We start from the raw sequence: 12850 nt of genomic DNA on the forward strand, positions 1-12850 counted from the left end.
TCGGGGCCGGGGGCGCGGCCAGTCCGGGGCCGTCCCGGTAAAGCGGCGGCGCGGGCGGTGCAGCCCCGCACCATGGAGGGGCACCTGGCGCGCTGCAAGATCGTGGTGGTGGGGGACACGCAGTGCGGCAAGACCGCGCTGCTCCACGTCTTCGCCAAGGATTGCTACCCCGAGGTGCGGCGGCGGCGGGGGCGGGCGGGGGGCTGGGCCGGGCCGCGCTCATTTCTGCTCTCCCCTCCGTCCCCAGAGCTACGTGCCCACCGTCTTCGAGAACTACACGGCCAGCTTCGAGATCGACAAGCAGCGCACCGAGCTCAACATGTGGGACACCTCAGGTGGGCCGGGGGCTGCGCGGGGGGGGGGGCGGCGGGGTCGGGTTTGTTCCTCCTGCCGCGGGTCTCCCATCACCCTCCCCAAAGCCCCGGGCTGGGGACGGATCAGAGGCCTGCGAGGTCCTCCCGGGTGCCGGGAAGCCCTGTGGCCGCTGCGGGGGGATGGGGGGTGGTCTCTGGCCGTGCTGGGCGTCCCGGTCCCCCCGCCCGCAGACCGCGCGGTGCAGCCGCCCGGGCTCGGTTCCGCGGTGCCGTTATCTGCGGCACTGGCGCTGGAGCGAGTCCATCCCTGCCCGGGTGCGGACAGGGGAGGAGGAAGGGGGAACAGGCAAGGCGCTGCTTGAGAAGGAAAACCTCACCTTGCAGAGGAATGCGCTGTCCTTTCATCACTCTGCGGCAGTCTGGGCTTCTCTGGGTTGGGTTTTGGGGTTTTTTGGGTTTTTTTGTTTGCTTGTTTGGATTGGTTTTGCCTTTTTGTGTCCTCGGTTGAGCTTCTGAATGAAGCTGCAGGCACAGCTGTCTCAGCCCCCCGAGACCCTTCCCAAACTTCATGCTGTCTTCCTGTGGTAGCCCAAGTGCTTGATGCAGAGCTAATAAAAATATTGGCATATAGCACAGGTCATGTGCACTTTTAGTTTAGCTCTGACAGCCTTCTTGGACTGCTGTGTACACCTGGTGCAGCTGAATGCTGTGCTATGTCAGTGTGTGTGCATCACAGGCTGGATGATGCTCTGGAGTCCATGTGACAAATTAAGTCATCTCAGTGTCCAAAAGCAATAGTAAATGAAAACATGACCTAGGACTTTATTTGCTCTTGTATACTCAATTTCCTTGCTATAGTTTTACATCCATCAAACTACAGATGTAGGATCAGCACAGGTCGACCTAGAGTAGTGGCTTTATTGAATCTTGAACTGCCTTTAACATGTAAAACGTGTTTGTGGAGTCTGCTCTGGAGCTTCCTGACCCAGCAGACCTTGCTTTTGCTGCATTTTATTCCCTGAGACAAAAAGAGGTCTTTTGCTTTTCCTGCACAATGTATGGTGTGATGTGACCCCCAAGGTTGCTGACTCTTAGGGCAGCTCTGGGTGCTGGGGCTGTGGATGAAGCGTTGGCTCTTGGGGTTTGATAGAGAAATGGTGCTTGGAGCAGAGAATGGTGACTGTGATGTGTAAATCTCTGCATGGTGGATGGTGCTCATGTTTCTGTGTGGAGTCCATCAGATGTGGCTAACAGTGAAGCCACCCTGGTCAGCTCGGGGCCTTCCCTGCAGAGGGTTCCCTGGAGCTACTCAGATGGGGTGAGTCTGGATGGGATGTGCTGGGAGCAAGGGGCTCCTTGAGGCCTGGAGCACCAGCTGATACAGATGTGGTGAAAACACATCCTTTCAGATTGAGTTTGCCCCTCCTGCTAAGTGGCAAATGCAGGCTGTGATATTGGCACCTGGAAGTAAGTCAAGTTAGACAAATATTGCCATAGGGTGGATGGTGATGGGGAACTGAATGGCTCCCAAATTTTATGGGGACCTCCCATTTCCTTTGAATGTCTTTGAATGGACATTGATAAGTTTTTCTGAGACTGGAGAGTTTCCAGAGGGTGCAGAGCCTGCCTGCTGTAGAGGGTGAACATAGTTTGGACTGTAGGGAGCTGCCATGCCCTGGCACCTCTGCTCATGGGCCATATGGAGGACATGGTGCTTTGCTGCTTTTCGTGCTCCCTTTCTGTTAAGTTCTTTCTTTATTGCCTGTTGGTGGAATGTACTCAGCACAGAAACAACTCCTCTGCAAGGTGCTGGTATCTTGCAGTGAGGAAAAACTCCAGTTTGACAGGATGCCTGATGGCTTGGGAATGCTGTTCCCAAAGGGCTGGGTGCCTCCCAGACCTGCAGTACCAGTGCTCCAGACCCGTTGGGAAGAGCTTTCTTCCTGGCAGGCAGGTGGAGGGAGGGCTGATGGTTTTGTGGTCAGGAGCAATGCAAAGAGGAGGCAAGTTTCATTTCCATGGTTCAGAGGTGTGAAGAGGGAATGCAGTTCACCAGGATTTTCCTTAGCAATGCAATATCTGTGTTTCCTTGGGATCACTGGGTGTCCATGCATCTGCCCCTCTCTGGGAGGTCTCATGCCTGGACTGGAGCTGCTGTGGTGCTCAGAAGGTCTCCAACCATGAGAGCATTCAGTGCCTGACCTCCTCCTGGGGCACAGCTCTGTGTGCTCCCACAGGGACTCAGGCATTGCCAGCCCACCCTCTGCCCACTCCTCTGCAGTGGCCCAATGTCCTGGCTTATCCCTGCAGAGCCCCTTCCCCAAATCTGGGAGACACTTCCCCTTGGTGCTGCAGCATCAGTGCTGGCAGGTCTCAGGCTTTGCCCTGTACCCAGGTGGGGTTTTTTGATTTGTTTCCAGTAATATTGGGGTGAAAGCTACTCTGTGCATGGCAGTCTGGACTCAGCTCTTTGCTTTTGGTTCATACCCTTTCTGCTGGGAGGCTCTGCCTGCCCTCTGTGTCTGTGTCCTCAAAGCGCAGGCAGGCAGAGCAGTGATGTGACCTGAGGCCATTTATCTGCTTGCTGCATCTTCTGCTGATGCAGATCCTGGTGCAGAGCAGAGTTTTCTGTTTCTGGTAGGGGCATCTGTGGCTCAGGGGGAGGCCCAGGCCTGGCATTGTGCCTTACACATGATCACTGCTGCCTTGGAAAGCTGCTGGAGAGGACTTTGCTGTCTTTCATGCCAGCAGGATGCACTGCTGCTGAGAGCCACAGGGTCTGTCACCACCTGTGACATGCAAAGCTCAGTGCCCACAGGTCCAGCAGTGCCACTTGGCCCCACTCAGTGCTGCAGCTCCCAACAGGGGGGTTGTGTGGCTGCCAGTCCCTCACTGTGGCTTTTGTCTCTTGAGCAGATGTGATTTCAAGGCAAGAGTTGCAAACCCCCCTCCACTTCCCTCTTTGCCTGTACTCAGCAAAGAGGCTGCTTTGGTGTGACCTGTGTGAGAACCTGCAGGCTGTGCTAACAGATCCTTCTTTGGGGGAGCTCTGCTGAGGAATGTTGATGAGATTAGGGAGCTGAAAAGGACTGAGCCTAGCAATGGCATCTCCATGAATGCTGAGCCTCCCTGTGCCTGGATTCCCAGTGTGTGGCTCCCAGATTACCATGGCTGCCTCTTCCAAAGTGCAAGAGCAGGTTCTGTCTTGGGAAGAGTTCAATGCCACTTGTACTCTTAGGCAGAGAAAAAATGTGAAACTGCCCTTTCCATACCAAAATAGCTCCTCCCATGCTCCCTGTTGAGGCTGGGAGCCTGAAACCAGCATACTTGTGTTCTGCCTCAGCACAAATATGTAGCTGAGCCTAAAAATATGTGTAGCTGGGTCATATTCTCAGGCAGGTCACTAACCAGTTGGACAGAAGTTAAAAGGAGTTGCAGCAGAAACATCAGTAGAAATGCTTATGCTGGAGTGGGTGGAAGATGGAGCTGAGGAGACATGACACAACATGACAGTCCCTGGGAGCATCATCTGGCTGGGCTGGGATGCTGAGATTCCTGCTGTGTGGCTCAGGGATAGAGGGTGCTTCTCCCACTCCTCCTTACAGCAAGGGCAGAATGGGGCATCCTTGGTCCTGTTCTAATACCTTAAGGGCAAGCAGAAGCTCCTTTTTGAGTCAGTCCCATAAACAGACCTGCAGGAACTCCCTGGAGCAGGGCAATCATGCCCAGTCCTCTGCCTGTGATGGTTTACCTGCCTAATAGCCCTCACCCAGCCCTCATCCAGCTGCCAAGGCTGCTCCTCTGCCCCCCACTACAGTGCTGTGGGCTGCAGGATGCAGACAGGGGAGCCAGGGGGGTTTTTGGAAGGGAGAGCTCTGAGGAACCCCTTGGTGTGCACCTTTGTGTAAGGTGAGGGCATGGATGCAGCTTTGCTTTTGCTCCAGATTCTAAAGATAAAAATCTCCACTCAATTAAACTTCATAAGGGTACAGGCCCAGCCTTCCCTGTGGGGAAAGAAACCTTATCTGGTAACCAAGCAGTCAGGGAGGGATCTGCTGCTTATGCACAGCAAACCTGAAATGTGCAACATTGCGTAAAGATAATTGTGTTCATTTACCCTCTGATGTGCTGCCCAAAGGCAGAGTGTGTGCTGGCTCTGCTCTGGGAATCTGTTGCCACTCCTAGTCCTTGTATCCCATAGAAAGGATGATAGGGAGGCTGTGGCAATGCCAGCTGCCCTTGTGACATGGCAAGAGTGCCAGGAAGGGACTTCCACTCTCATTTGTCTCTCATGTCAGCTGCCATAGGCATGATTTCCAGCACACTTGGGAGGGGTCTGGATAAGATACTCAGGCTACCTTTGCAGTCTCAGCCCTCCTGACCCAGACACTCAGTGATGTTCCCCCCGAGATGCCAGCAGGGACTTCTACAAGGAGCTTCCAGAGCATCCTCCCAATTGCCAGAGCTTTGCACCTGAGCAAGCTCATCTGAACTTCTGTGAGCTGTGTATGTGAGACAGAGCTGAGGATCTGGATAAGGCAGAAGCACCCTGTGCCTACCTAAGCTGCAGAACCTGCCAGCAAATCCAGCAGAACAGCCTCCTCCTGAGCAACAGGTTTCCAGGAAATAAGATCTGTAGAGGGGCCCAGAAATGCCACCTCAGCCCTGCAGATACCATTCCCTTCAGGCTGATCATGTCTGTCATTAAGTTATGCCACCTGGGCTCTTTGTTAATTTACTCATTTTTATACATGCCTCATAACAACTGGGAGCAGAGGTCCAAGCTGATTAGCTGTTGGTTTAGCTGTTGGTTTAGCTGTTGTTTTAGCCATACACTTTCCAGATGACTGCTTGTTCATGGAACAGGTTCCTCCTCTCCTGCACTCCAGGAGTTTGTAGTGATGCTGCAGAAGCAAGAGAAACATCCTGGTCCAGCCATGAGACAAGCTTTACATCTCAGCTGATGGCCATGCCATGTTCAGTGTTCCTCAGAAGGCTGGACTAGGGCTGGAAAAATGGGAAGTATTTTAGGGTAACTCTTGTTGCATCTGCAGAGGAAATGGCAGCCCTGGAGTGTCCTGGATGTCTTGGAGAACCAGTCACCAGCTGAGATTGTTGCAGGCTCACCATGGGGACTGTCTTTGCCCCCCTGTGTGGGGATGTCTGGGACAGCTGCCACTTCTGCCCTTTCATTCAGGGCCAGCATTTTTATGCTTTTCCCTTTATGGGCTCTGGGAGGAGACAATAGCCAAGCTGTAATGGGGATTTGTGCCCTTCTCATGCAAATGGCTGCCTGCACTGTGCAAGGGGGCTCAGCCTTTGAGGGGGGCAAGGGGCAGGGTGGGGGCACCCAACCAACCAGCAGTGACTGGGGTGCTGTGGTCCCCTCCTCAGTGGCAGTTTCTGCATGGATGCAGCCCCTTCCAGAAGCAGCTGGGTGGGTTGTTCCCTGCCCAGTACTGTGAGCTATACAGAGATTTAATTTTCAGTCTTAAAGGTGTGATGTAAATAAAATCTCTTATTAACACCTTCATCATTATCTGCCTTGGCAGAGGAATGGCTGACCTGGCATCTCATCTAATATTAAGTGGGTTTGGAGCACTCCCATGGGGTAAATATGTTGAGCATCCTGTTCCCACACCAGACTCTGTTAAGAGGAATCCCTGCCCCCTCCTGGGAAGGAGGCTCAGTGCCATGCAACTGCACACAGGGCCTTTGCATCTAGTAAAGAGTTGTTCTGATAAATTTTGCTGTGACAAAAGGCCACTTGGAGCTGTGAATTCAGCACCATAAAACCCTCCTTAGCCTCAAATTGCTGAGCATCTCTGCTGGTTCACAGCAGCTCCAGAGGGTTGGAGCCCCTGTTTTGGGAAGCAATGAAGGGCCACGCAGGTGGTGAAGTTTGGTGGAGGTTGATATGGACCTGTGGCAGCACAGGGAATAATCTCCTTGTGTCTGGTACTGGCTGAGAGTTTGAACAGGCTTTTTGCCAGGCATCCTGAGACAGCTCCACCTTGGCTCTGCTTTGACAGCTTTGTCCCCTGGACAAAGGCCTGGCTGAAGTGTTGGGATTTGTCTAGGCAAGATGACATCCTCTGTGGTCTGTAAAGGCCACTGCCAGCCTGGCACCACTGTGTGGGGAGGTAACCCAGTGTTCTTTGGGTTCTTTGCAGCACACGGGAAAGCTGGGATGAATTTCTGTGTCATTCCGTGGAGGATGCTCTTGGCTGTCCCTGTAGAAAGCAGCACACACCACAGCATTGTTGGCTCTGTGGGGAGGAGAGTTTACAGTGAGTCCTCTGAGACAAGTGCAATGCTGAAAAATTCAGGTCTTGGCAGTGCTTGTCTCTTGTTTCAAGCCAGAGCTGGCTGGGGCTGGGGGAGCCCCTTGCAGAGCAGCTCATGGCTCTGCATTCATATTTGCTTTTCTGGTTTGCAATGTGCTATTGTTGGATGGAGGATGCCCGTGTGAGGAGGCTCATTATCTCTCAGAACAGCTAATAAGAAACAAATGAAAATTAAGGCTATATTGATATAGATGAAGCAGCACATCTCAGTCCTCTGCCCAAGAGCAGCATCTCTGAGTCACAGTGTCAGGCATTTGGAGGGGCTGCCAGCTGATAAGCAAAAGCTACTCATGGCTGGATCCACCCATGAATTGCAGGCAACAACTGCATGGATTTTATTTTTAAGCTGTTTTTTTGGCTTGCTCCAGTTTTCTCTCTTTAATCACAAACAGATGCACATTGGTCCTTTTTCCTGCAAACCTGGGTGCCAAGTGGGAGAATGACTCATGCAGAAAAGGAAGGGTGGATCTGCAGGCACACAAGCCTTGGGTGCCTGTGTGTTCAGAAGAGCCAGACTGTGGGTCTCTGGGGTGTCTTGCTGGAATATCTGAAAGGTGTCAAGTGCTCAGAACCAATAAAACTGAAGACCTGGAGTTAGGGAACTGAGGCTTTTGTGTTTTGGGGTATTTTTAGCTTCAGTAGAGAAGTAACCTATGCAAAACCAAGAAGAGTAATTCCCCAGACAGAACTCCTTAGAGACATCTCAAAGAAAACTGAAGATTACACCATTTTGGAGCACAGCAGCAGCAGGGCAGCACTCACCACGGGTTTCCATCAGTCTCCTGGGGTAGCACAGAGGCTTCTGCAACCGAGGACCCGAGTGCTAGATGGTACCAGCGCTGGAACCGCTCCAAGTTGGACCTTCCAGGAAAGGTGCTGGGGGCAGCTCCCACGATTTGGAGCAGAAAATTCACGAATACAAAGGCTGTTTGAATCTCATGGAGAAAATCAGGAATTTGACACGTAGTGCATCCCCCTTCCCTCCACTCCTCCCACCCCACGAGGTGGTGTGAACACAAATGGGGGGTTCTGCAGGACCCCTGCGGGGCTCCGGAGCTGCGGGTTGGGCTCTCGGCTGGCTGTGGAGGAGAGGCTGGGGTTGCTATGCTACACTTTGCTGTGGTGGTGGTGAATGGAGCCAAAACCACCTCTACAAAAGGAGCATTCCTGGGCTGGAAGGCGGCAGATTTATCTGCAGTGTTTGTGTATAGCTGAGGGGGGATGGAACGCTTCCTTCCAGCGTGTGCTGGGGCCCTGCGCTCCCTGCAGAGGGATCAGGGGTGTCTGCAAAGCACCGGGTGTGCTGGGGGGGGGGGGGCTGTGCCCCCCTCTGTGCAGTGCATCAGTTCTGAGCCTCCAAGAGCCAGAGTCGGAGCCGCTGTGGGTAATTAGAGCATTCTCCTCTCACACTTATCCCGGGCACATTCCCATCTTCCTGGAAACATAAGGTACCCATCATCCATAATTCATCAGGTGCTGAACTTCATCAAGGAGCCACCTGACACCCAGGTTGGGTGCTCAGCCCTCCCTCCCAGGGTGGGAAAGCTCCGGTCCGGACGTCCCGAGGGGCCGGGGCAGGAAATGCGTCCGGTTTCCTTGGCCTCGGGGTGGGTGATCAGTCTTTGGAGGAGGCAGCTCCAACAAGGACTCTGGTGTCTCTGCTTCCCCTTTTCATAAATAAACATCTGCTTCTCATCCCTCCAGGAAGTTTAATCCATTGTAAAGCCAAATATAAAACTGAAAACAGCGTTTTTAAGCAGCAATTAAGTGATTGCTCCATGACTGTTTACCGAGGCATCTCCAAGGGAATGCAGAATGCACTTCAGATAAAAACACCATGGGACAATGACTTTAATGCCTGAAATTTGCATCAAAGGTGTGTGTGGTGCATGTGCACATATGTGCAGGATTCAGGCCAGGCTCTCTGTGTGTTCACTGCAGAATACAGAATCATCCCTTCCAATTTATGGCTTGTTCACCAAATCCTGTCACATCTTCATGCACTAAAAAGAATCCGTTCGACTTTTCGCAGCATAAATCCAGAGCAAAAGGCAATTCCTTTTTTTTACCTGTCTTAAATTCTCACCAGCTATGTTGAGCAAGCTCTGCTGTATAAAGATAGCAAGAGAGGATAAAAAGTTAGCAGCAGCATTCCCTGTCTTCTCTCAGCCACACCTTTCCACCATGGTGCCTCAGCTGCATGACAGAGAGGACTGGGGGTCCTACCCCTTGGGGTAACAAGTGGTCAGTGGGATGAGGCTTCGTGCTCACCTCCTCCTGCTCCTCTCTGCAGGCTCAGCATATTATGACAACGTCCGTCCCTTGGCCTACCCAGACTCAGACGCTGTGCTCATCTGCTTTGACATCAGCCGCCCAGAGACCCTGGACAGTGTGCTCAAGAAGGTGAGTTCCTGCTGTGCCATCTGTCTGCTAAGATGGGAGCAGCATCCAGGGCCACCCGGGTGTCCTGGTTGCTCCCTGCTTCTTCCCATAACATTCCAGGAGCTGTGGTTTTGGTGACTCTCACTGCCTGCAGAGAGCTCACTGGTGATTGCATCCTGTCCCAGAGGCAAGTCTTGGCTGGCATCTCATCTGTGAAGCTCTCTGAGACACCGAGGTGTGAAAAGCCCCACAGAGTAGTTGGTATTCTGCCCTGTGAGCCCCGGGCTGCTGCAGCTGGAGCAGCCATTGTCAGCACAAGTCACGTCCTCCTGGCTGCCCTCTTGGCCTCTCCACATTTTGCCAAATGTTGTGCTGAAGCAAGTGCCTCTTACTCAGCTGCTGGGAGGGCTGAGAAGTGGGTCTGTGTCTCAGAAGTGTCCTGGTGAGGGGACAAAGCCCCTTCAGATAACTCAGTCAATGGCTCAGTGTTCGTTTTCAAAGCAGGTCCCCAGTCCCAAGTGTTCTGGGTGGAGGGAGGCGTGTTCCGTGTGAGCTGAAAGAATTCACTGCTCAGCCTGGGAGTTGGCAGAATCATAATGTGAGCAACCCATCAATAATTAGCTGGGGCTGGGATTTATTTGTCTCTGTGCACTCTTCCCGTGAGTCTGCACTGCTCAGAGCAAGGTCTTTGCCATGCAGCCTCACAGATGCTCTGAGTACTGTTGGGCAAAGTCTTTTTGATACGGTGACTTAAAATAAATCCTAAATCACAGGGGGTTTGTTAAGTGCCTCTCAGTAGATGTCTTGTTTCCCTTGGTGCAGGCTTGCAGCCTATGGTTGTGAGGAAAATTTCTGAGATACCATGAAGCTGAAATGGGTTTTAGGTTTTGATATCAGGCAAATAAGGAAAATAACATTTCTTATTCGAGCCTCGGGCAGAAATGCTAATTCAGCAGAGAATATTTTTATTATTGCTGCCCCTCTGATTCCTGGGCTGCCTGTACAGCATGTGCAGCCGAAGGGATGGGGCCGTCTGAGAGAATGCAAACAAGCAGCTCTTCATTTCATACAAAGTGGGTTTTTGTGGGCTGGTGCCTTCATTCTGCTGAGTCTTGATAGCACAGCAAATCTGAGGCTCCCTGAGGCATCAATCATGTGAGAAGAGGGTTGTGTCTGTACATGTGGCCGCCAATAATAAACAAATAATGAGTGTACTGTGCATGCTGAGACTTTGGTCTTCCAACCTTGACCTATTCCCAGGCTGCCTGCTGCCAAAATTAACTTGGTGGGGAGGTGACAGCCCCTGAACACCTTCTCCCTCTTGTCTCCTCTGCAGTGGCAAGGGGAAACTCAGGAATTCTGCCCCAATGCAAAGATTGTGCTGGTTGGCTGCAAGCTGGACATGCGGACAGACTTAAACACACTCCGGGAGCTTTCCAAGCAGCGCCTGATCCCCGTGACACACGAGCAGGTGTGTTCCAGAAACCATTCCTGTAGGGCTCAGGGAGGTCTGGGGGGACTTTTCTGCAGGACCTACTGGGATGAAGAAGCTCAGCAACAAATGACCCACTGTGGTCTTGGTCTGAAGCTGGTTTGGCTCCTGGAGCATTCAGCACCTGGTAGCACTGTTTGCTTGAGAGGCCACCTTCATTTTCAGTGTTCTCACAGCTGTTTGCACTTTATTTACAGAGGTGATGAGCAGATATTGGCAGGCAGCCTCTCTCAGCTGTGCCAGGGTGCTCTGCCCTAGACAGGAGGCCTGGTGGCCACGTGGAAGGATGCTCCTCACAAAGTGCTGGTGTCCTAACTTTCTTCCCTCTTCCTCTCCCTCTCTCTGGCCCCCAGGGCAGTGCACTGGCACGGCAGATTGGGGCAGTGGCCTATGCAGAATGCTCCTCCAAGGTCTCAGAGAACAGTGTCCGGGATGTGTTTCATGTCACCACGCTCGCCTCGGTCAACAGGGTCCAGAAGAACTTGAAACGCAGCAACTCCAAACGGGGACTGAAACGGGCATCCCAGATGTCTGGCAGGACAGACTTACTGAGTGACACAGAGATCAGGAAAGACCGAGCCAAGAGCTGCTCCATCATGTGAAAACCAGGCTGTAAATAATGTGTGAGTGTTGTCCATTTTGTACAGTAACTGGCTGAGCCAAGGGCATGGTGCTGGCTGCAGGAGCCAGCTCACCTTTCCAAAGCCTTTCTCTCAGTCTCTAGGACTGAGCAAAGGTCCCAGCTGCAACCTGGGGTGCATGAGTTGCCCCACACTGTGGAGACTTCTGGGTTGGCTGCTGCTCTGTGGAATGCTTGGGGTGAAGGAACCACTTAGCAGAGGAGTATTAAGGTGCTGGAAACTGGGTGTAACAAAGGGAGTGACCCTCTGTGTGCCACCCTCCTGGACCCAAGGCCCAAGCCTCTGTGCCTGTGTGTACCACCCAGAGGGGTGGTGGGTTCTGTGGGACCTGGGATGGAGGGTGGGAGGTAGATGGGATTGTTAGGAGCAGAGTGTGATCAGCAGAATGTATTCTTCCAGTCTTCCTTTAGAAGATAAATGATGTTGGAGGTGGTGCTGCCTTCAGCTAGGCTGGACAGCAAGTTGCCATGGAAGGTGCAGGTCTGGGACAGAGCTATGAGGGAAGGCAACCTGGGAAGCCAATTTTACCTGATGAGACACCATGGTGCTCCACCTCCTGTGAATTAAAAATATAGGTGTCTCTTTACGTGGTATTTTAGATACTTGAACTCCATTTGAAATGCAGCAGAGGGAAGAGGTCTGTCCCAGTAGATGCATCCCAAGAGCTGTGGTTCCCTTAAGCAAATGCCACTCAGGAGCTGGTGTCCTGACAGCCTGGGTGCTCATCAGGCTGCTGCCTGCCTGCCAGGGCCAGCAGTGCTTCCAGAAAGCAGACTGCAGTAACTATCCATAGCCTGCTCTCCACCCATTTCCAGCTGCAGATTGTGTTGCATGGTGCTGTGTTTGTCTGGTAGAGATGCCCAAAATGATTATGTGAGTGTCTGCACTCTTGTCTCCACTGTGGCAGTGGGAAGGAAGGTGCTCCCTCTGCCTCCTGCCCTGCTCTACAGCCTTCTCCCCACACCCCTCATTGCTTCTGCTGCTGCCCTCTCTAAATGCCTTTGACTCCAGTGTTAGCCTTGACTTAATGTCACATAGACACTTTAATGAAAAAGAATTTGCTCCACTGCCAGACCCAGCTGTGTCAGTGGGCTACAGAAAACAAATAAACATTGTTGGAAAATGTCTAGTGCTTGGCTGTGTTTGTTTTTAAATATTCAAACCAGGCATCCTCCCAAAATGTCTTGCTACCTGACTTCTGGTTACATCCTAAGGCATCACTTTTGCTCTTGAAATACTTCTACATAAAATGGAGTGAAAAATGCAGAGGACTTAGCTGCAGGTATTCATTTTGGAGCTGAAACACCTGCCTTAATTAACAACCTGTTGCTCCATCCTAAATGAATCTGTCTCACCAAAACCAGAGAACACAGAACAAGCTCCCCCCAGGTAAAGGAAGGAGGACATGAAGCTCAAAATTGCCTCCAGGAAGGGGCAGCTCCATTGGATGTTGTGTTCCCTCTGCTTCCCACAAGACTCAGGAAAGCAGCTGGTGGTTGGGGTTACCCCAAAATGACAAGATCTTTCCTGAAAGCTTCTGTTCCCAGTTTGGGGGATTTGTTTCTTTTCTGTACTGAAGGGAAATGTCGTGTCCCCCCCTCAGCATAACTCCAACTCACTGGAAAGCCCTGGTGTGAAGATAATTTTGTTGGAATTGAAGTAATTTGTGCTCAG

The 12850-nt window shown here is 52.2% G+C and overlaps 1 protein-coding gene across 1 annotated transcript; it reads left to right on the top strand.

Annotated features, from left to right (window-relative positions):
- Nucleotides 1-12294, top strand: RND2 (Rho family GTPase 2). Its single transcript, XM_030465825.1, has 5 exons — nucleotides 1-174; nucleotides 248-335; nucleotides 8955-9064; nucleotides 10380-10514; nucleotides 10889-12294. The coding sequence occupies exons 1-5, from the start codon at nucleotides 73-75 to the stop codon at nucleotides 11135-11137; spliced, it is 684 nt and encodes a 227-aa protein (XP_030321685.1). The 5' UTR covers nucleotides 1-72; the 3' UTR covers nucleotides 11138-12294.
- The last annotated feature ends 556 nt before the right edge of the window (nucleotides 12295-12850 follow it).

This window comes from Calypte anna, chromosome 27 (assembly GCF_003957555.1).
Source record: "Calypte anna isolate BGI_N300 chromosome 27, bCalAnn1_v1.p, whole genome shotgun sequence".
NCBI classification, from domain to species: domain Eukaryota; kingdom Metazoa; phylum Chordata; class Aves; order Apodiformes; family Trochilidae; genus Calypte; species Calypte anna.